This window comes from Perognathus longimembris, chromosome 13 (genome assembly GCF_023159225.1).
Source record: "Perognathus longimembris pacificus isolate PPM17 chromosome 13, ASM2315922v1, whole genome shotgun sequence".
Classification (NCBI taxonomy): domain Eukaryota; kingdom Metazoa; phylum Chordata; class Mammalia; order Rodentia; family Heteromyidae; genus Perognathus; species Perognathus longimembris.
Window position 1 is genome coordinate 15723085 of NC_063173.1, and position 21348 is coordinate 15744432.

Consider the following 21348-nt stretch of genomic DNA (forward strand, 5'->3'; position numbering starts at 1 on the left):
CAGTTATTTGTGCCTTTTTTGTTGTTGTTCAGTTGCATGCCGAGTCTGCCTTGTCTCCTCACTCCACCCCATGGCCCCACACAGAGTCTTGTGGGGCCTGAACATTCCTGCCTAAGGCAGTTGCTACATATTTTATAATTTTGGTTCTACGGGTACAATGCAAAATGAGAAACTTTTTCTTTGCTTTAACCAAAGTAATAGTATCTGTGCTTGGGTAATATAAAGAAAATTGACTTTTGTTTGTAATGTGGATATACTGTGTGTGTGTTTTCATATTTTATTCCCAAGATGGCTCTCTTAATGTTTTCTATCTAAAAACTACTATGTTTTATTTTGAACTTTCTAATAGCAGTGCCTTCTAACTTTTATTGTATCTTATTCTGGCTATAGCTCTCACACTAGTGTTATTAACACCTACTGATAAAAACAGATATTGTCAATTGTAACCATTTTGTACAACTACTCAACAATAATAAAAAATAAATAGGGCTGGGGATATAGCCTAGTGGCAAGAGTGCCTGCCTCGGATACATGAGGCCCTAGGTTCGATTCCCCAGCACCACATATACAGAAAATGGCCAGAAGTGGTGCTGTGGCTCAAGTGGCAGAGTGCTAGCCTTGAGCAGGAAGAAGCCAGGGACAGTGCTCAAGCCCTGAGTCCAAGGCCCAGAACTGGCCAAAAAATAAATAAATAAATAAATAAATAACAAATCAGTAGGGAAAGTAGATACATACATCACTTATATCACTGATAAAACTTGCATAACCTAAAAAAAGTCATATTTGTTGATTTTTAATGTAAAGCCTACAGTAGTTCAGGTATTAGCTATAATTGACTAAAGGGTTTTTATTCATGTGTTATTTTGTTTCATGTTGGAGACCAAATGGTCTTTCCCTAGTTTACCAAGCCATTTCCTAAAAACTGTGTTAATCTTGTAACAAAATGATTTACCTGTGTGGTGTTTATGCTAACGGGGCCACTCTCTGGGCTCATGACATGTCACATACATGTGGTACATACATGGTACATAAATGACCTCCTGCAGATCTGTAGACTAGGCTGTGTTCAAAGTGGCTGGACTGGGAACTCAGACTGTGTTATCAAGGAGACTCTAGTGCTTACCTCACATGGATGGATTGTAGGGGACGAACCCACTCATGGATTGGAGTTGTTTAAGATAGCTCCTTTTTTGTGAGGTATCATTGTATGCAGAGCCTCAGGTTCCCTGCTAACAGGAGAACACTGTCTTCTTGCTTCCCAGTGATGCCAATGCCCCCTTTGCCCAGTGGAGCACCGAGCGCGTCTGTGCATGGCTGGAGGACTTCGGTCTGGCTCAGTACGTGATCTTTGCCAGGCAGTGGGTGACATCTGGCCACACGCTGCTGACAGCTACACCTCAGGACATGGAAAAGGTAAGGGCTGAGCCTGGGGCAAAGAAGATCCCATTTCTGTCCAGACCAATGCATGGAGCAATGCATGGAGACTAGTGGGGCGGGGTGGGGGGGGGAGGAATGTCACCCTCCACACCGCCTGTCTACCACACACACAGGGAAGGCTGAGATTCCATCTGCAGCTGACATCCTGGGCACTGGTTAGAGATCTTCTGCTACCTTCTAAGTGTGTCCCCACCCTGAGGACCAAATTGCCTGCCAGAATTTCACATCTGGTCTTCATCTTACCATTTTAGGAGCTGGGAATTAAGCACCCGCTCCACAGGAAGAAGCTGGTTTTAGCAGTGAAAGCCATCAACACCAAGCAGGAGGAGAAGTCTGCACTGCTGGACCACATTTGGGTGACACGTAAGGACAGCCTTATATGAGTGAAGTGTGTTTCTGGCCATTCCAAGCGGTAGAGAGAACTTTCCTGTTGACATATGCCTCAAAGATAGCTGTTCGCTTGCAAACAGCAGATGGATTACTGAACCTTTGGGGGAATAAAACTAGAGCGTCAAAATGATCGTTTCTTGCTTGCTACTTTCCTTGGCACCTGCGCTGTTCTATTTCCATGAATGCTAACACATCTGTTTTTATGCATCTGTAGGGTGGCTTGATGATATTGGCTTACCTCAATACAAAGACCAGTTTCATGAATCCAGGGTTGATGGACGGATGCTGCAATACCTAACTGTGGTGAGGAATTTTCTTCTGAATATTTTGGTGGTTCCTTTGAGCATTCCACTCAGATATGCCCACGGGGCTGTGGTAAACTCATCTCTCATTTTCTTGTGGCCTTGTGGTTACAAGTAGAAGAGTACAAATGCTGGTGCTCTTGCTCTATCTGTGTGCACCTTCCAGAAATATGGAAATGGTCTGGGAAGGGCATGTAAGATCTTCTGTTACTTTGGAAACTCTGATTCATTAACCAACACTTTTCTCCTCCAGAATGATCTACTCTTCTTAAAAGTCACCAGCCAACTACATCATCTCAGCATCAAATGTGCCATTCACGTGCTACATGTCAATAAGTTCAACCCCCACTGCTTGCATCGACGGCCTGCTGATGAGGTGAGGGCTGGAGAGTAGCTATGCAGGTAGCAGTAGCCTTGATCCAGTACACCTGAAATATTAAGTGCAAAACAAACAAACAAACAACTAAGAATGGCTGCATTTCAGGAGATGGTACTTGGGATTCTGGTACCCAGAATGCCCTATTTCCTGAATTTTGTGCCTTCTGTAGTTGACAAACCAGAATCTCCCATCCGCCCTTAAAAAGATGAATGCTGTAAGCTAGAGGGCAGTGGCAACAAGTCTTTCAAAGTCATTGTAATGACTAACAAAGATGAGACGGCACAAAGCAGAGAAGAAAGGAAAGACAAGGTAGAAGTATGGATATCAAAGTAGGCAAAGGAGCGAAAATCCAAGAGAGGAAAGATGGAGCCCATAAGAAGTCAGACATTTCAACAAAGCCAGACATTAGAATATCTCCAGGCCCACATAAAAAATATCTATGAGCAGATCCTGCTAGAGAATAAAAAGTAAGTAAACAGAAGCAATCTCGATCCTAGTGAAATACCCACAGATCATCTATAAACCTTGAGTTCTTGGTGAGTTCTGAATGACCAGCTGTCAGTTCCATCTTACTTCCACTGTTCCAGGGAACTGTGTCTAGCTCTGCTTCCTGTGGGACTAAATACTCCAACTCTGTCTTCCAGCTTCTGTTTCCTTGCTGGTCAACAATGACAGTTTGTGTACCTTCTGTATGTCAGGCACAGGTTAAACATTTTGAAGGTCATGGTGCCATGTAGATGCACTCGGGCATGTGTATTTTTAATGTGTACTCCCCTAAAATGTCTGGCCACACTGGGGAGATCTTTCCTCTGTAAATCACTCCACTCATAACTTGTTATTTAAAATTCTGCTGGTTCACTGAATGCAAAACAGTATGCCTTCATTCGTCCCAAAATCAAGTAGAAAATTAGGATGTAACCAGGGAGTGGGTTCAGATACCTCAGTATAGGAGATGATGTAAGACTCAGTGAGTGCTCTGTTTCTCAGAACCGGGCAGGCTCCAGGCAGGCGTTCTGGCTGGCCAGGGTCACTAGGGACGGGGGTTTGCTTTTCTGGGGAGGCATGGGGGCAGGGTTATTCACCGTGGATGACCCACAGAGGGCCACTTTGGGACTGATTAAGCCTAAAGTAGTCTCCATTCTTCTTCCTTCTGTCACAGAGTAACCTTTCTCCTTCAGAAGTGGTGCAGTGGTCTAACCACAGGGTGATGGAATGGTTGCGATCCGTGGACCTGGCAGAGTATGCACCCAACCTTCGAGGGAGCGGCGTCCACGGAGGTCTCATTGTGAGTGGCTATCTGGGTTAGCCCACCACCTTGGCACAAACTGGGGCAAGACTAATTCCTTATAAGACCACAATCCACAGTAGTGCAAAACTAGATCTGATAACTTCACCTAAACTCCTTGCCTCACTTAAAGTCTCCAAGTATCTTGGTAATTTGTGGTTGGGAGATTTGCATACTGTGGGAAGAAACAAGATGGCTTCTGAAAAGACTTCCTCAGCCTCAGTCCCAGAGAATCCAGGTCAGCAAGTTACGGGAGGCAAGACGCACCCCGAACCAGGCGGCTCCATCTGTTCCCGGAGGAATCCAGCGGTGGGGGCGTGAAGAGGAAGGCAGCCAGTGTAACTTCCCGATTCCATGATAGGATCCTTATTGCCACTCAGCTCTGTCCAGTGACAAAGCTGAGGCGAAATGTGGAGGTGGTGGCTTGGTTGTCATCCAGGGGAGACTGACCGCTAATCAGCCTTACCAAAGCAGTCCCAGTTTGCTGCTGGTCTGTGAAAATGTAGCGATCAGTCAGCAGACACGCTAGTTAGTGTCTCCTCCGAGTTGGATCTTGTGCTGACAGAGAGAAGGGAATGGGTCATGGCAAGTGGATGAGCTTCAGCCCTGCGCTGGACACCCTCAGCCTGCGAAGCCGTTTGTCACTGTCACCCTCGTGGGGCCGCCTGTGCTGGCCCCTGGCTAGGTTTGTCTGTGGTTTCTTCTCAGATCCTGGAACCCCGCTTCACTGGAGACACCCTGGCTATGCTTCTCAATATTCCACCTCAGAAGACGCTCCTCAGGCGCCACCTCACCACCAAATTCAACGCCTTGATTGGTCCTGAGGCTGAACAGGAAAAGCGAGATAAAATGACTTCACCGTCTTACACACCACTGACCACCACAGCCAAAGTCCGGGTGAGTTGTCAGGCCCTTCCTGATTGCCTGTGGGGGCCCTGCCTGCCGGTTGTTGTGATGTACACAGTTGCTGACACATACTTGGAGTCAAACCAGCTTTTGCTGTGGGAGGTTGGTACTGTGGTCTCTTGCTTGTTATTTGGTTTGGCCTCAGGAAGAAAGCAGAGCAGGTTTCTGTACACAGAAGCCACATGCAGGACAAATCTCTTCCCTGCATGGGAGGAGAGAATTTACCCTCTACCCAAAAGCTGCCATCACCCACCTTGCAAAGTAGATGAGTTACGTGTCTGGCTCTCGTCATTTGGGCCCATCTGTGTGACACAGGGCCATGGGGTCATGGGCAAAAGCTGCCATGCCAGTAAGGGAGTTCTTCTACTCCCGGCTGGCCCTGCTTGTTTTGTTATGAGGTTGTCTAAGCACCTAGGCTCCCTGAGGTCAGCCTGAGCTATGCCATCCCTACACTATGTCCTTGCCAGACCATAGGCCCACAGATTGGCCTGTCCCCTGCTCAGACCTCCTTCCCCGAGGGAGCAGGAAGTCCAATAGAAACAGCACCGAGCACAGCTCAGACAAGGAGCAAAGAGCACCAGCCCAGGGCTGCTCAGTGCCCAGCCCTGCAGGGCACTAGGTGTGTGCTGCTCCCCACGTGGCCTCCATAGCTGTGGCACCGCATGCCCTCCCTCAGCACCGGGCTCAGTGCCGACTTGGGTATTACACCAACTCCCCCAGCTCATCTTGGGAAATAACTAAGTCACCAGTAGGTCAGCAAGCATGAGCTTTACATAATCTCAGAGAAGCAGCTCTTCTTGTTCAAGAGCCGTTGGCTTTCCCTGAGCATGGTCTATGGGAGTTTCCTGCCGTTTGCCGCCTTCTTTCCCTCCTAGCCCTGCTCTTTTTAAAGTTGTTATTATGCAAGTGATGTGCAGAGGGGTTACAGTTACACAAGTCAGGTAATGGGTACATTTCTATTTGGACAATGTCACTCCTTCCCTTGCTCTCTCCCACTTTCCCCCCTCCCATTCCTGCCCCTAAGTTGCACAGTTCATTTTCAATATAGTATTTAGTGAATAACACTGCTCATTGATTCACCCTTGGGGTGCTTACCCTCTCAAAGGCCAATAAACAAACAAGAAAAAACAACACAAAGAAAAAAAAACCCTCTTGTTTCCATTTCCTGGAGTTCATTTCAATAAATATTATGTGATCAGAAGCACAGACGCATTGCGCCTTTATAGTCTTCCCCCAAGAGCATCCTCCTTTGGTCTCACAGTTTGTGAATGCCTAGAGTCCTGTATAATTTAATATGTTCTGGTGTATTTTAGATCTAGCTTCCCCCTATGACCAGACCTGCTCTTAAATATTGGCTTGGGAAGTTTCTTCTCATCATGCTGTGCTTGCTGTGTTTTCAGCCTAGGAAACTTGGATTTTCGCACTTTGGGAACATGAGAAAAAAGAAGTTTGATGAGTCCACAGACTACATCTGCCCAATGGAGTCCAGTGACACTGCCGGTGACAGTCACAGGCTCTACAGCGGCTACCGGAGCCTCAGTCCCCCCACCACCCCTGAACTGGATGGGCTGGACCAGGTGGGACAGAGCAGCTGAGCCCCTTGTCACCTGCCCTGTGTGTGCACCTGAGAGCTCACAGCATAACACCGCGTGTGCCGCCCTGTAACCGCACGCCTCCTGCCATGTGCATGACTTGCAGAGAATATTCCAGAAATTGGGTGTACCTCCCGGGCCAGCCTCTCCTCACACAAGATATGCAGTGACCCCTCTTCAGATGGGGCCAGGTGTTGGGGACTTTTTGCCAATGCAGACCCAGGAGGAAAGCTTTTTTTTTTCCTAACATTTTTAGCTGACCTTAATATCATCTTCAGCTCTTCTGGAAACAGGAACGTGGACTCGGGACGATCCCAGGAGGCGCGGTTCCCAGCCGCCGTCCCTTTGCTGTAGCTGAGGAAAAGTTCAAGTGCCTTAGGCCTGTGGGCCACAGTCTTGGCTGAGATCAAAGGGATGACCAGCAGGGATCTCTGCCCCGTGACCGTGACCGTGCAATTGGGTTATGCCTTACTACACAGGTGGTCCTCACTTCTTTCTGATAATAAAAGACAATATTTATGTAAGGAAGCAGACAGCTCAGCATATCTGTTATCTTGTTGGGAGAGCCGGCCATGTCTGCAAACAGGGTGCAAGCCTTTTGCGAGGAGTGACATCATCAGCCAGGAATGCACTCAGGATACCTCAAGGGGCAAGGAGGGCCCCCCCCCCCTTTATTTCTCTTTGGTCATTCAGAGGAGGATGGTGGCCTCATTCCCTCGGCCCTGCCTCCCTCTGTGAAGCAAGGAAGAAGGTGGGTGGTCGTGGGTAGCCTGGCTTTAGTTCACATCCCTCAGCTATGGGCAGGCAGCACAAGCCCTAAGTGAAAAGGTAGAGACGTGAGTCGGGCAGCCTGGCTGGCAAGAGTGTTTTTCCATGCGTCTTGCCAGCTTCTCGTTACTATGCTGGGAGATTGTCTGTCTGTGCCGGCAGAGGCTAAACAGATCTGGCCTCTTGATTTAGAGGCTGACTAGCTGATAATGGGCCCTCCAGATGGGCTCTGTCTGGCTAGAGACTGGAGGAGAGACACACGGTGCCAATCTGAGCTCCTGCTCATGAGATTCCAGTTTGCCACAGGCTGTGTCTGGCTCCACCGCGTCCTTGGAGCCTCATCCACAGAGGAGTAAGGGCAGCATCATACCATCTGACCACAAGGGAGGGTGACACCCCGTTATTAACTGCTGAGTCTGCCCCACATGGAGGCGATAATAAGATTGACTTCTCACATGATAGGCAGCCCCAAACGTGGCTTGTTCTCTGAAGCCATCACCTATCCTGAAATCCAGCTGATGAGATGTGTTTCCATCTGTAACACTGTCTTGTGGTCCTGGTAGCCAGGGCCAATGAATGGCAGGTGTTGAGAGCTGGCCCCTGCCATTGTAGAGCAGTTCAAGCCAGGCTTTGCGCCTTGCCTCTCATCATGTTCTGGTCAGTGACTCTGCATGTGCCTGTTTTCATGCTCCGCATGGGATTGTGTCGCCACTAATTTTCTGTGCAGCTTTGTGGACCTGGGTTTTCCCACCTTCCAAGTGTACAGTGCCTCATTAGGCTGAGGGAGGAAGGAGCGGGCCAGCAGACGCCGAGGAGGAGGCAGGGAAAGGAGGCTCTTGAGCGCAAGGGCAGCAGCTTCCTGGCGATGCTCTCCAGGCCCGGGACATTGGTACCTGGGCCCCTGTTGGTGACTGGAAATGATCATTCCACCCAGCATCCTGGAGACCTGTATCTCGACTGCAGTCTGTCCCTGGCAATGGCTTGGACACTGAGCACGTGCAGAAGGCCCACTTCTGACAAGCCCTGGGTGTGCCCTGCTCCTCTGAACCCCGACTGCTGCCACCAGTGGGCGTTCAGGAGAGAGTGCGCATGCTCTGCAGGAGGCTGGACACCTTTCCTCAGGAGCAGAAGCAGCATGCGTTCCGCCACTCTTCGGGGTCTGGGGTACGCGATGTCACTTCTGCCAGGGAAGCATGTCCTAAAGAACCTAGGCCCATTTGCACTGGGATTTGCCTACTCTCCCTGCAAACCGCATGCTATGTCCAGGTGGGCTGACCAGGCTGCTGCCCATTTTACAGATGGCACCTTCGGAAGGCACTGTGACGCAGATAGGGCTCCTCTCCCAAGACATTCACCGCCTTACGGTAGGACTCTGCCCCCCTCCTCGCAGTAGAGCTGGTGTTGGGGAGGCCCACGGAGTTTGGCATGGTGGCCTTCAGGCCAGAGGGAGCATAGAGGATGCTGAACCAGGGGTTAGAGACATCCCCGGGGCACACAGCAGCCCACGAGTCTCTTCCACTGGCTAGACTTCTGGAACGCTCATGGGCCTAGAGTTGGAGCTAGCTAAGGCAGGCTGTCTTGAGTCCTCTTCCCCTCAGCAGGCTTCAGTTTCCTGTTTGTGCATCCCAGAGCCCAGCCCTTACCTCCGCGTCGACTCTTGTTTTTGTTTCTGTTTTTTTTTTTGCCAGGCCTGGGGCTTGGACTCAGGGCCTGAGCACTGTCCCTGGCTTCTTTTTGCTCAACGCTAGCACTACTCTGCCACTTAAGCCACAGTGCCACTTCTGGCCATTTTTATATATGTGGTGCTGGGGAATCGAACCCAGGGCTTCATGTATATGAGGCAAGCACTCTTGCCACTAGGCCATATTCCCAGCCCCACCACGTCGACTCTTACTGGATGGTTGACGCTATCCTTCGTGTTCTCCATGTGACACATGTGTGTCCTCACCATTCCTCCAACACCCTAGATATCACATGAAGCTAGGGCACCCTGCCATGCCCAGGAGAACAAACTAGAACGTGAGGAGAGGCAGCTCAGCTGTGGGGGAAGAGGAGCAGCTTTGGAGTGAGGCAGACCTGATCCCACTCCCTGTAGATCGGATGCTGAGCCCCCAGCGATTGCACCGTGCTTGCTGCTCTGCACTTGAGACATGTTTAGAAGGCTAAGGGCCTGGCAGGAGTGTATCCTGGGATTCACTGTAATGCAGCTGTTCTCTTTTGTTTGTTTTGCTTTTCTTGGCCCACACACTGACATGGCTATTCAACCTTGCCCCATGATGTCTAGCAGACCCTTGGTGGACTTGAAAGAGCAAGCTTATCTCTAAGATGAGTAGGTTATTTTTAGATTTGTTTTCTTGCTTGCCATGTTGGGGGTTTAGCCCAGAGCCTCACACATCCTGGGCAACTTCTCTACCACGGATGGACAGCCCCAGCCTGCGACCTTTACTGCTGTGTATTCTGAGCCCATGCTCAGTGTCTGGGGAGTACTTACAAGGTACTGGTGTCCGACCCAGCCACACCCAGCTCCCCTCTGCTTCCCACATCTGGATCGTAGGGCAGCCTTCAGCCCCAGCTCTTGTTAAACTGCCCCCTTTGGCTGTGTCCTTTCAGACTCTGCTGAGCCAGGACCAGCTGCTGAATGACTGTCGTCTGGCTTCCCCCAACTCTGATGACTGGAGATGACATTCTTCAGGGCTGAGAGCTACACGTGGGGCCCTGAGTCTTCCTCCATGGGGAGCTGGCACCCAGCCATTGACAGAGCCCAGACGGAGCTAGCAGGGCCTCCGGGATGTGGGTGTTGACAAAAGCAAAGCAGAGCCATGGGACAGGTGTCCACCTTGTCCAGGAAGTGGACCTGGACACGCCGCCATGCTTCCAGCCAGGCTCGCTCTTAATACAGCCTTTCTACCTTTTTATCTATGGACCACAGAGCACTGTTGTGGAGAGGAGAATGAGGGATCCATGCAAAATGAACGGCCCATGCTGTGACAGCAAGGAGGCTTCCAGAACAAAGAGGAAGAGCTCTCAATTCATAAAACCACTGCCGGGTGTGGGGAGTTGCGATGAACTGTCCAGGTCGGGCGAGATGATTATCAGGAGCCCTGTGAGCTGCTTCACAGGAGCCTGGGTTTCCATTCAAGGGGGAGTGTTTAGATTGAGGGCAGAAGAAGGGACTGGGGCTTCTCCAGGGCTTCTGCCCTGTCCTCCACCCTGACCCGCAGTGGAGACTGGCTGTGCCTCCTAGCATCGGAGCAGGGAGTAGCTACTACACCCTACCGGCCATGCACCAGACGCATCTCTGACTTCTGCTGTAGCATCCTCAAGCACAATGTCTGATTAAACAGTGCCCTTGGCACCACAAACTCAACATCTCTTTAGAAACTCACCATGCGCCCAGACAAACCTGTTCCTTCTTAGATGTCTCCCATATCTTCAACAAGGTTCTGCTGACCTACCTGTGTTCCAGCCATTCCTTTCCCGCCCCCCCCCCCACACACACCCCCAGCTGCTCTAGTTCCAGCCTCATCTGTCTCTCACCTGAATCCTGCAGCTGATCTGCTCAGCCCTTCATCTTCCCGGCTGGTCCCCCGTAGACATTCTCCACCCTGTTCCCAGGGAGATACTTCCTAGCACTCTTCTAATCTTGTTGCCCTTGTGGCTGGCTATTCTGCTCAAAACCCTTCCATTGCAGGATTCCCAGGGCTGAGCATCCTTAGTCTTTCTGAGCCCCCTACTTAATCTGTATTTCCTTCAGGCCTTGATTGAGATCTCCTTTCCTTATAAACTCCATTCTAATCCCATTCAGGAGTTCAAATCCTGCATCTCAAGCCCAGCATGAATACCTCAGGAAGCAGCCCTAGTTTCCATTCCAGTTGCGAGTCACTGCTATCCCATATCACCGTGCCCTCTGCCCTGGACTGTGCCAGAGAGGCGCGGGCAAGTCAAAGTGAAGTCAGGGACAGGCTCGAGGTAGGTGACAAGCGTGCAGGCACGGTCAGAGCTGTGTTTATGAACGATGTCTGGGGGGAGTACCTTACCACAAAGCATTCGCCTGTCTTTCTCTGGTTAAGGGATTTGATGAGGATGTGCTAAACAGGTGGGGAGAAGAAGGCCTTGGAGATCACCCCTGGGCTTGGCCCCCTGTGGGCAAGACATAGCTATACCACAGATTGCTCCCTAGACCCGCATTTCTCTCCTCCCTTCTCCCCACCCCATCATACATGTTGAGTAATCATCCAGAAGTCCCACCTTCTAACACTGCTGCTATTATGCCAGGGTTTTGTTTGAAAAAAAAAAAAGGGGGGGTGGGTGGGTGGGTGGAGGTGGAACAACTTGGAATTAAACATCCAGGTTTAAAGTCAGCTCTGCTCCCTGCTGGCTGACAGGCCTGGGAATATTTGTTCTCTAAGCCTGCCTGCTCATTTGTAACTCAGAAAACAATTCCCCCACAAGAACTCTGGCCTGTAGGGATGATTCCATGAAGCCTAGCCCAAGTGCTCCCCACGCAGGCCGGCAGGGGGCCCTGGGCAGAGTTAGTGACGGTGAAGGCCTGTGTGACCATCCCTCCCCCGAGCCTGTGCCAGGACAGGGACACCGCGGCCAGCACTAAGGGGCTGCTCAGCAGATGTCCTCCAGGCTGAAGGAAGTCTGGGAGGAATTCCCAGGGCCCACTTACCCTGTGGATGGACTACTGGGATGGATGTGTGTTTTTAATCCAATTCCCATTTTCAAAGGAACTAGGAAGAAGAACGATTGCACATGGAGGGTTCCTGAGCCTCTTGATGATCTGACCATGAAAGCCAGTGCTCTGGGCCTCAAGAGGGTCAAGGGACATTAGAGGGACTTGGTGTGACCCTAAGTCCATCCTGGAGAATTCCAGCACTGGCCCCATTTCCGGATCTGACTACCCGGCACCGCCCCCGCTCCACACAAAGAAGCCAACTCTCAAGCAGGGAGGGCATCCCCCCTCCCCCCAACCCCCTACCCCCACCCCACCCAGCAGGTCCCCCACAGAGCCATCTTCCATGGGCTATTTACTGAGAACTTAAGTTTATTTAGCTAAGGAGGAGGAACATACTACAGCGGAGCTCTTTTTGCTTCTAAGCTAGGAGCCTCTCTGGCCCCTTGGGCCCTTCCTAAGTAGGCTCACAACCCAGAGAGGAGTACTGGTGGCTAGTGTCTCAGGGTGCTTGAGGAGACACGTTACAAAGCATCCCTGTTTAATATGATGAAGCCAGCTCGTTTTTGAAATAGGAGCCCAACACACTTGCTATGAACGTGGGAGGTGTTAGTAGGTGAAGATCATGTCCTTGGTGTAACCCAGGTGCTCCAGGTTGGGCTGAACAGCTGATTGGACCATGGCTGAGGGCCCACACACCAGGATGAACGTGTACTTTCCAGGGGGAGGGAGGTGTTCCTTGATCATTTCAGCGGTAATGTAGCCCGAGCTGTACTTCCAGTCTGAAAGGAAGCAAAGCAGGAAAGAGGTGAGGGGGTTCCGCATCCTAATCTCTGGCCCTCAGAGCCAGGGACAGGATCAGAGAGGAGACCACAAAGACTGAAAAGTCTCCACACTGCTGCTTCCTGCAGAAAACCCCTGTGTCCTTGGCTGCATTTGCCACCCCCAGATTCCAGATTCACAGCTGGGGCTCAGAAATCCCTGCCTGCCTGGTTGGGAAACGGGGTGAGGTGAGCCAGGGATACAGTGTACCCCTACCCCCCACCCCCCCATTCTCCGCCCCCCCCCCCCCCCCGTTGCTGGGGGCTGGAGCTGGGGAGGCGGCTGGGTGGCCGGGTGTGGTGGTGGTTGCTTGTCAGACAGTGCCCCCTGCTGGACAGTCAGTCATATGATGAGCCACGGGCAGAGACGTGCTGTATAGGGTGCTGTGTGCCTGGTGTTTGCGGGGTGCTGACGGGGAAGCCTCAGCTTCCTGGCTAGGGCTTGGCATGTGAGCATGTGTGCAGGTGACATGGGTATCAGAAGACATAGTGTCCGTGGGCACAGGGTGGGGGTGGGCTGCAGGGCAGATGGGTGACTCCGTGTCCGTCTTGATATTTCGTGCAGCTAGGATGAGGGACACCTGCCTGCGGGGTATTCCAGTCTTCTCCCACTTACATCCTTGCATTTTCTATAGGGACCCAGGGCCCCAAGTCTAGCCCTCAAGCACAAGCCTCAAGAGAAAAAAGACAAAAATAAAACAGCCACTGGCTCTTGGCGGGGGGGGGGGGGGGAGTCCAGGGTTGGCCCTGCCCCACACTGAGCAAGAGGGATCATACCGACAGGGGGCCTGTCCAGGGTGTACCACACGCTGAACTGGTCCACGCGAGTCCTGGCGATCTCGTCAAGCTCCTTTCTCATCAAGATGTCGTCCTCTGTCTAGAAAAGAAGCAACGTTACAAAGGCCTCTCCAGGGCCGGCCTCCGTGTCCCCCAGACGGCACCACTCCTGTCCCAGCTACCACCCTAGCTTAAGGACTTCGGGGAAACAAAGGTTCTCCTGCTCCTCCTGGAGCCCAAAGCTGCTTTCTTCTGGGAGGGTCGAGGCGTCCACTGAGCACATGACTCCTCTATCTATGGGAGGACGAAAGCCACTGGTCTGGGTGGCTTCACACAAGTCCTTGGCCCGCTTCCTGCATTCAGCTCAGGCAGCAGAAGGCCCAGCTAAGCTCAGTGCAGGACCGAGGAGGATTTTCTGCAAGGAAAGAGGGACTGAAGGCGGGCCGGCAGGGCTGGGGCAGTGACCTCAGCAGGAAAACGAGGCCATTTGTTGCCTCCACTGGGAAAAAAGGGAGCTAGAGTCACTTGTCACAGGCTCCAAGGAAGAGTCCAGAAGGCCTGGATGATCAAACTCCTCATGACTGTCACCTTAGCACGCGTTGCTTCTAGAGTTGTTTCAGAAAACTATCTAAAGGCAATCAAGCCTAGACACAGTTATTCACCATTCTTTATCATCTGAAAACAACCTGAATGTCGACCATGTAGTCAATTATAGTGGGATCTGACATTGACCGTGATGAAAACATGGCATTAGCGAGAAGAAAATGGCTGTATAGGCATGCTAAGTGAAAGCTATATAATTACACGTACATGCACGAAACACATGTACCATGTATAGAGGAAAAAAGATAAAAAGGTAAGTAAAGGCATTTGTATTCTGTATCTCCCCAAATTTCCATGGAAGCATTTTTGTTGTTTATACTCAGAAAAACAAAATGTCTTAAGGAAGGAAGGCCCACATGCCGCCCGGGCTTGGCTGGGGAGACAGATTTCAGACAAGCGGGGAAACAGGCCTGGACTCAGTTTCACCAGCTGCCCAGGGGCCTTGGCAGAGCCCACTAAGCCCTTTCACAGCTGCGGGGCGGGGGGGGGGAGGGAGGGAGGCCCAGCTGGCCCAGCAAACCATCCATCCTGCCCCCCCCCCCCCCGCGGGACCTGGGCCGGCTTGGAAGGACCCACCTGGTTGGCAAAGAGGAGGGATATCTTGGTCTTGTCGTGAGGGTTCTTGGTGATGTGGCGAATGAGCTGCAGCATGGGCGTGATGCCTGGAACACAGTTAGGGGCAGGCCAGCTTTCTCCTGCCTCTTCTGCTCCGGCCTCTGGCTGGTAGTGGCTTAACAATTTTCTTTGGCCCTGATTAAATCTTTTTTTTTGTTTTTTTAAACCTTCTGTCCCCAAAACTCTAAGTGGAAAATAGTCCTCAGTTTTCATGTCCCTTTCTCGTGTCACAGTAAACCAAAAGCTCTTTTACCTTTTCGTACAGAAATATGGAAAGACTATTCTGAGTTCTCCAGAGTCCTCATTGGCAAAACAGCATTCCTAGCAAGTAGGTGGGATGATTTTTTTTTATTTTCTCTTTTGCCAGTCCTGGGGCTTGAACTCAGGGCCTGAGCACTGTCTCTGGCTTCTTTTGCTCAAGGCTAGCACTCTACCACTTGAGCCTCAGCGCTACTTCTGGCTGTTTTCTATATATGTGGTGCTGAGGAATCAAACCCAGGGCTTCATGCATGCGAGGCAAGCACTCTACCACTAAGCCACATTCCCAGCACAGATGGGATGATTTTGCAAGTACCCAGCACTCTGAGTCTCCCCCTAAGGGTGTATTCTCTCCTTGGGGATGTTCACTCTCAAGGGATGGGGAAGGTCTGACTTGGAGTCAGATTGGAAGTGCAGGTGAGCCTGCCCAGCCTGGCCCCATACCTGAGAAGTTCCCCATGGCCCCAGGTAGCCTCTTCACTGGGTGAGGGGAGCCGTGGGCGGGGGGGCAGGGCAGGTCCAGTGTCTGCCTGTCCCCAACTTTCAGGTCACATTTGTATTGTCACCGTAACTGTGTCCTCCTTTCTAGGATTCAATAGCTTGGAAGTCTGGATGGTCTTAGAGCTCACCTTGGAGGAAAAACCCCCAGAAACCCCTTACCTGAGCCCCCGGCAATCATTCCCAGTTGACGGAACGTTTTCTTTTCAGGCTTGCATGATGGATATGGTTTGATGCCAATGCTCCCTAGAAACATAAGGACGCGTGTAACTTCTTCAGCTCGAGTCCGGAAATGGGCCAAACGCTGCTAACTTTCCAGGGGACTCCTGGGATGCGGGTTCACCTCAGGGACTGCACCCAGACTGCACCCAGGGCTAAAATATCAGTTCCTGAGCCTCCTCCGGGAATAATCGCTGAGCCTTGTCTTCTGAGGAGAGGGGCATGCCCGAGTTAATATGGAGCCTCTCAGAGTACTCTTGCCCATGGCAGTGATGAATGCTATGGTAAATGAGGGACTCTTAGTGAATGGAACAGTGAGGAAGCCCTCCATAATCCTCCATCCATATGAGCAGGAACCTGTGTGTGTGTGTGTGTGTGTGTGTGTGTGTGTGTGTGTGTGTGCGCGCGCCAGTCCTGGGGCTTGAACTCAGTGCCTGGGCACTGCTCCTGCACTTTCTTTTGCTCAAGGCCAGGGCTCTACTCCTTGAGTCAAAGCTCCCCTTCTGGCTTCTTGGTGATTTGTTAGAGATAACAGCCACATGGACTTTCCCACCCGGGCTAGCGTCAGATTGCCACCCTCAGATCTCAACCTCCTGAGGTTACAGGCATGAGCCACCGGCCCCTGGCTAGCAGGCGCCATTTTATTGAATCTGTGGTGGAGTTAGTGATGATGACACGCTGATTCGTCTTTGGAGCGGGTGTGAATGAATGATGAAGTGGTTAGAAATGGCTTTGCATGAATGAATAGATGAAGGGTTAGAAGACCAACTCATGTAACTTAGGGATTAAGAATGTTCTAGAACAATAAACCACTGCAGCAATCTTCTCCCTGCAGCTGGAGGCCCAATGTAAACCCCCAAGTACCTGGCCCACGGTAGAACAAAGACCCAGTTGGTCCCCGAAAAAGGATGGTGTCCCCAATTTTCATGTTCTCCAAGTACTGAGTCATTTTGCCCCCTTCCGGATGCTGCGGGTGGGCGTTTTTGAAGTAGACCTGAAAAACAGGGCAGCGTGGTGTGCTCCCTCCCGGGCCGACGGCCGGGGCTGCACACGGCTCCAACGTGAACTTGCAGTGGGAAGCTGTCAGGGGAAAATTGTCCGTGCTCGCACTGGCTTGCAGGCAAGATTCCCTGGAGCATTGCTGTTCAACGAGGCTACAAGACAGCCCTGTCCAAGGCCTGGGGGCCCTCCCTAGAAAAAGCACTGTTGTCCACTCCATCACACCCAGCAAACTAGGGAGCGCCAGGCCGCGGGGCATAGGAGACATTCTTTACCTTTATAATTAAGTCCACGTAGCCTTGGTCATCATCACTGGAGACGGGGGTATAAGCCCTGACCACCATATCATCACCAATTTTGGCCAAGAGATGGACATAGTTACCTATAGAAAAGGGATCAACTGTTAATTCTGAGAATGGCCAGCCTGCATAGAGCCCTGTAGGAATTGCTAAAAGGACTGAAGTTTAATAAAGGGAATACAGTGTGGTAGGACATCCCGTGGAGGCAGAGAGGGAGAAGGAACCAAATCTGGATGTGAGGACGTTAGGCCTGCCCCTCCTCATCTGCAGCCTATCCTGGGAAGGGCACTCCAGCTCTCTGGACATGTCTCTTGGCCTATAGAATGGGTAATGGAGCTGGGGCACAGCTCAAGTGGCAAAGTACTTGCTTAGCAAGTGCAAGGTTCTGGGTTTAATCCCTAGCATCATAAAAGGAGGTAGGGTTTATGAAAGTGATATATCGCTTGCCAAGCTGTGATCCTACCAAGTAATTACAGAGTAAAAGAGCTCATGGAAGATTGAGAGTGTTTTAAAACAAATGGAGCACTTTCCCTTTAAGGAAGTCAGTGTCATCTTCACCATTTCCTCCTAGACTGGGCACATTACGGAGGTCAGTGAACAAGCCATCACGTCCCCGTCCCCACCGGTATCTTAGTGCTTTGTATAAAAGGCTTAGGATCACAGATGTTTCAATGCTCTAAGACCTGGACACCCCTGGTCCAAGTAATGCAACCACATTGTCTGTTCCTAATCCATGGTTCTACTGGGAGCCAGCAATAAGGTGGGTTTTTTATTTTTTGGATACAAGAGACTGAACTCCGAATGGCAAGCACTCCTACCAGCCCTCTTTTGGTTTTGCAATAGGGTCACACTAATTTTGTCTTGGCCAGCCTCAAACTCTTGATCCCCCTTCCTCTACCTCCCATACCTTCTGGGATAACAGACATATACCAGGACACCCAACCATTGGTCAATGTCAGAACCATGTCTTCTGCCCCTCTGGAGTGGAACTTAATACCTCTGGTGGGCCAGAGAAGCATAGATCTGTCAAATCATGAACTGGGCCACTCAAGACGGCTCCTGTTGGAGCCAAGACGGACACTTCAGAGAGCAAGGACACTTCAGATAGCGATGAGAGCAGGAATTGCCAGTTGCTGCTAAGAAGCCATGTGGGGTGGCTCAAGACTGTAATTGTAACTTCTTAGGAGGCAGTGATGGGTAATCAAGGTTCAAAGCCAGCCTAGGCCTAAAAGTTCATGGGAGTCTATCTCAAACAATGGCTAGATGTGGTGGTGTGGGCCTGTGTGTGGGCCTGTCATTTCCAGGAAGACTAGGAAGCACAAGAAGAAGGGTTGTAGCTCATTCTGGCCTGAGCATAAAGTGAGACCCGACCTCAAAAATAAACAGCCTGAAGAGGGGCTGGAAGCATAGCTCAAGTGGTTGAGTGCCTGCCTGATATCCTGAGTTCAATCCCTGGTACTGCCAAAGGGGAGGGGGCTAAGAGACAGAGTGAAGACAAGCCCCCACACCAGGTTTTGAGGGAGTAGCAACTAAGTATGCCAAGCACATTCAGTCACAGACTATGGAAATACAAGTGGAAAATTCAGGAGAGAGAGAGAGAGGTGGGGGGAGGGTAAAAGAAGCTGGAGTGAGGTACATGAAGGGCTGGGATTTTTTTTTTTCTAGTACTAGGGTTTTGAACTGGTGGCCTTGTACTGGCTCAGTGGTTTGAATGCTGGCCCTTGTGATTGCTCAGCTTGTTTGCTCCACTGGTACTCTACCACTTGAACCATGCGTCCATGCAAAATCTGTGATCCTCCAGATCTCAGCATCCTGAGTAGGCAGGACTGCAGGTGTGAGCCACCAGTGGCCCACTGGAGGGGCTGGTACTTAGGTTCGAAGAGGCCTGCGGTGCACACCTACTGGCTCAGTGACCACAGTCCAGCTGGACCCAGGGTCACTCAGGAATACAGGCATGAGGCATCAGCTTCCCTCAGAAACAGCATCTGAAACTGGGAACCTGGAAAGGCTCCTTGAAACACAGACAACCTGCGCCTGGCCTGGTAGCCTCCCCCCCCCCCCCCCCCCCCCGCCTCTCACCCCTAAAGACTATCCAAAGTTCCTCTGGCCTCATATCTAACATAGCTTGCTGAGCTAGGGAGTATCAGCAAGCTCTGATTCTCCATAGCAGCCTCTCAGAAGTCACTAACACATCTCGTCCCACTAACCGTGCTGACTCCAACAGGCTGAGAACACAGTGGTCAAGGGAGTTTCTAGGACATTTGGCTTTTTCATTCTTTTGCACTTCCTGCCCACAGGACTGGTGACAGGCCAGGCAGGGGGCTAGAAGGCTGCAAGACACAATGCTCCCCTGCATAAGGATGGAACTGGGGGAGCAGCAAAGGAGGCTCAGGGGCCTGGCTGTGATTCACAGAGTTTAGGACGAGGTTTCATCTGTCTATAAGACAAGTAGGCCATTAGGAGGCAAAAAACAAAGCGGCTCTGGATCCCTAGGCTTTCCACCTCAGGGGTGCCCTCATCTCGGGTGACTGGAAATGGAATAGCTTGGAACTCTGGGGTGGCTAGAATATGACTTCAGTGGGGCCCTCCTTGTATGGCTCTGAAGCTCTTAAGGCACCTGCCTCCTCCCTGCCTCAGCTTACCCTTCTGAGCTTTTCTCTTGATTGTAGAGGAACACTCCTCCCTATCCCTCCTGGGACACACTTGAGCAGACTGTGATTCTGTGCATCTACCCAGCATTTACCCTCACAATGACCCAACTAAAGGAAGCGGTTAGGCCTGAGGATTTTCCCTTCATAGACTGAAGAGGTAAAAGATGGAGGAACTTGCCAGCGCTAGCCTAGCAAGGAACTTCAGTGAGACGAGACCTTGAATGTTTGACTCTCGGCTGGCTTCTTTTCCATGCTCTTTTCCCAAGTCCATCTCCCTATTTATCCTCGGGGAGAGTTATCAGGGCAACCTCCACATCTCAGGAGCCTGAAAACCCGTGTTTCGGATGGGAGTAGTATCTAATCCCCAAAGCCCCAGCCCTGGAGAGGACACCAAAGCCTACTCACCTACAGGAAGCCCTAAGATATGATAGGGCGAGGGCAGTCCAAAGCGGAACCTCCGGGTGTTGTGGCTGATTTGCTAGCAAAACAAAAGCAGAGGCAGCCTTCCTCAGCTTCCTAGGGGCCTGGCTGGATCTCGACCGCGGAGATGCCGGGGGAGGGAGCTCCACTGGTCCCGACCGTGACTCATCTTCCCACCCCACCTTCCCCACCAGCATCCCGGCTCCTTCCTCTCTCCCACCTAACAAGGAACTGAGCCACTACCTCCTTCTCAATCAAGGGTAGCGAGTACTTGGTGTCGCAGTCCTGTAAGGTGATAGGACCTTTCTTCTTGCAGTTCTTGTTCTTTAGTGCAAACAGGAGCGCTGTGACCCCGATGACAGTGACGGCCAGCAGCAGGGTCGGGTCCTAGTAGACAGTGTGAGCGCAGCCCCTCAGCTCTCGTCTGCCCTGGGCAGGGCAGGGCAGGGCAGGGCAGGGCAGGGCAGCTCTCAGGCACAGCGCCTCCTCCCCATGCCAATGCCAGGAGAAAAGCCAGCCCTGGACTCAAAGGGACAGGCCGAGGGGAAGGTATTCACGCGGGAAGGCCAAGCTTTCTCTGTGGGCCAGAAGGTAGGGGGTACCTGCACGCCCACTACCCAGGCTAGACCTGTAAGGTCCGTCCAGAGTGCTTCCCTACCCATCTGCCATCGTCCTGGCTACAGCCAGGGGTGCAGATGGTGGAAGTCTCGGGGCCCTCCTTCTGTAACTAGTAACCAGTCATCTGGAGTGAAGACTTCCCCCCCACCCCGCACCCCATCCCGACCCCCGTCCCAGATCACTGCTAGAGAGGGAGATGGCTGGGGGCGCTTCCCGTGGTGGTGGCTGAGGGCACAGGAGGGGACCAGGGGAGACAGGGCTCACCGCTCCGCCCCCCTCACTCCCAACTTCTGGGCTCCAGGAGGAGGCTGCCCGGGCGCCCTCCAAGGCCCTCAGGGGGTGGGGGGCCGGCACTCACCTACAGGGGCTCGGCCATCCTCCCTGCAACTGCCCTCCATCCCACCACTGCCCTCGGCCAGGCCGGCCGGCCCCGGCTGATTCATCGGGAAAAGTCCACCTTCCCTCTTCTACACGCAGGAGGTCGAGGCCCGCACCCCACCGCCTAGAAACGCTCCTGGCCGGGCCAGCTCCGCCCCGTCCAGCCAGTCCCCGCCCGGCCCCGCCCTCGCCGCCCGGCTCCGCCCACCCACCACGAGGCCCCGCCCCTCGGAGCCCCGCCCCCGCCCAACGCCGGCCGCCGCACCGCCCCCTTCCGGCTCTGGGGTCCCGGGCGGACGTTTGCGCTCTCCCCTTCCCGCCGCGGCGTCCCCCGCGCCGGCGCCGCTCCCACCAAACCCACCCTGAGTGAGATGCCAAACATGTCGTCAAGCGGGGGTCCCCGCCCTCACAGGCACCTCCGCCGGGCGGACGGCAGCGGGCCGAGGCCGGCAGCT

The 21348-nt window shown here is 52.3% G+C and overlaps 2 protein-coding genes across 8 annotated transcripts in view; one reads left to right on the forward strand and one right to left on the reverse strand.

Moving 5' to 3' along the window:
• The window catches only part of Ppfibp2 (PPFIA binding protein 2), a 133074-nt gene extending 121520 nt beyond the window's left edge, over nucleotides 1–11554 (forward strand). For 3 of the 7 annotated variants that reach the window (XM_048360927.1, XM_048360929.1, XM_048360926.1), the window contains 9 exons: nucleotides 1263–1413; nucleotides 1689–1800; nucleotides 2042–2130; nucleotides 2383–2505; nucleotides 3668–3793; nucleotides 4502–4690; nucleotides 6100–6276; nucleotides 8358–8423; nucleotides 9670–11553. In XM_048360927.1, the coding sequence (XP_048216884.1) occupies nucleotides 1263–1413; nucleotides 1689–1800; nucleotides 2042–2130; nucleotides 2383–2505; nucleotides 3668–3793; nucleotides 4502–4690; nucleotides 6100–6276; nucleotides 8358–8423; nucleotides 9670–9741 (1105 nt within the window). In that variant the 3' untranslated portion in view covers nucleotides 9742–11553. Of the gene's footprint in view, nucleotides 1–1262; nucleotides 1414–1688; nucleotides 1801–2041; nucleotides 2131–2382; nucleotides 2506–3667; nucleotides 3794–4501; nucleotides 4691–6099; nucleotides 6815–8357; nucleotides 8424–9669 lie in introns of those variants that run through there. The other 4 variants (XM_048360925.1, XM_048360928.1, XM_048360924.1 and 1 more) reach the window with 3 other exon arrangements.
• A 72-nt stretch (nucleotides 11555–11626) lies between these two features.
• LOC125362421 (NADH-cytochrome b5 reductase 2) lies at nucleotides 11627–20958 on the reverse strand. Its single transcript, XM_048361270.1, has 9 exons — nucleotides 20878–20958; nucleotides 20141–20284; nucleotides 19883–19955; nucleotides 16803–16909; nucleotides 16393–16522; nucleotides 15472–15555; nucleotides 14515–14600; nucleotides 13336–13435; nucleotides 11627–12519 (listed from the first exon to the last, which is right to left on the reverse strand). Exons 1-9 carry the CDS (start codon nucleotides 20956–20958, stop codon nucleotides 12347–12349), a joined length of 978 nt encoding a protein of 325 aa, XP_048217227.1. The 3' UTR covers nucleotides 11627–12346.
• Between the last annotated feature and the right edge of the window lie 390 nt (nucleotides 20959–21348).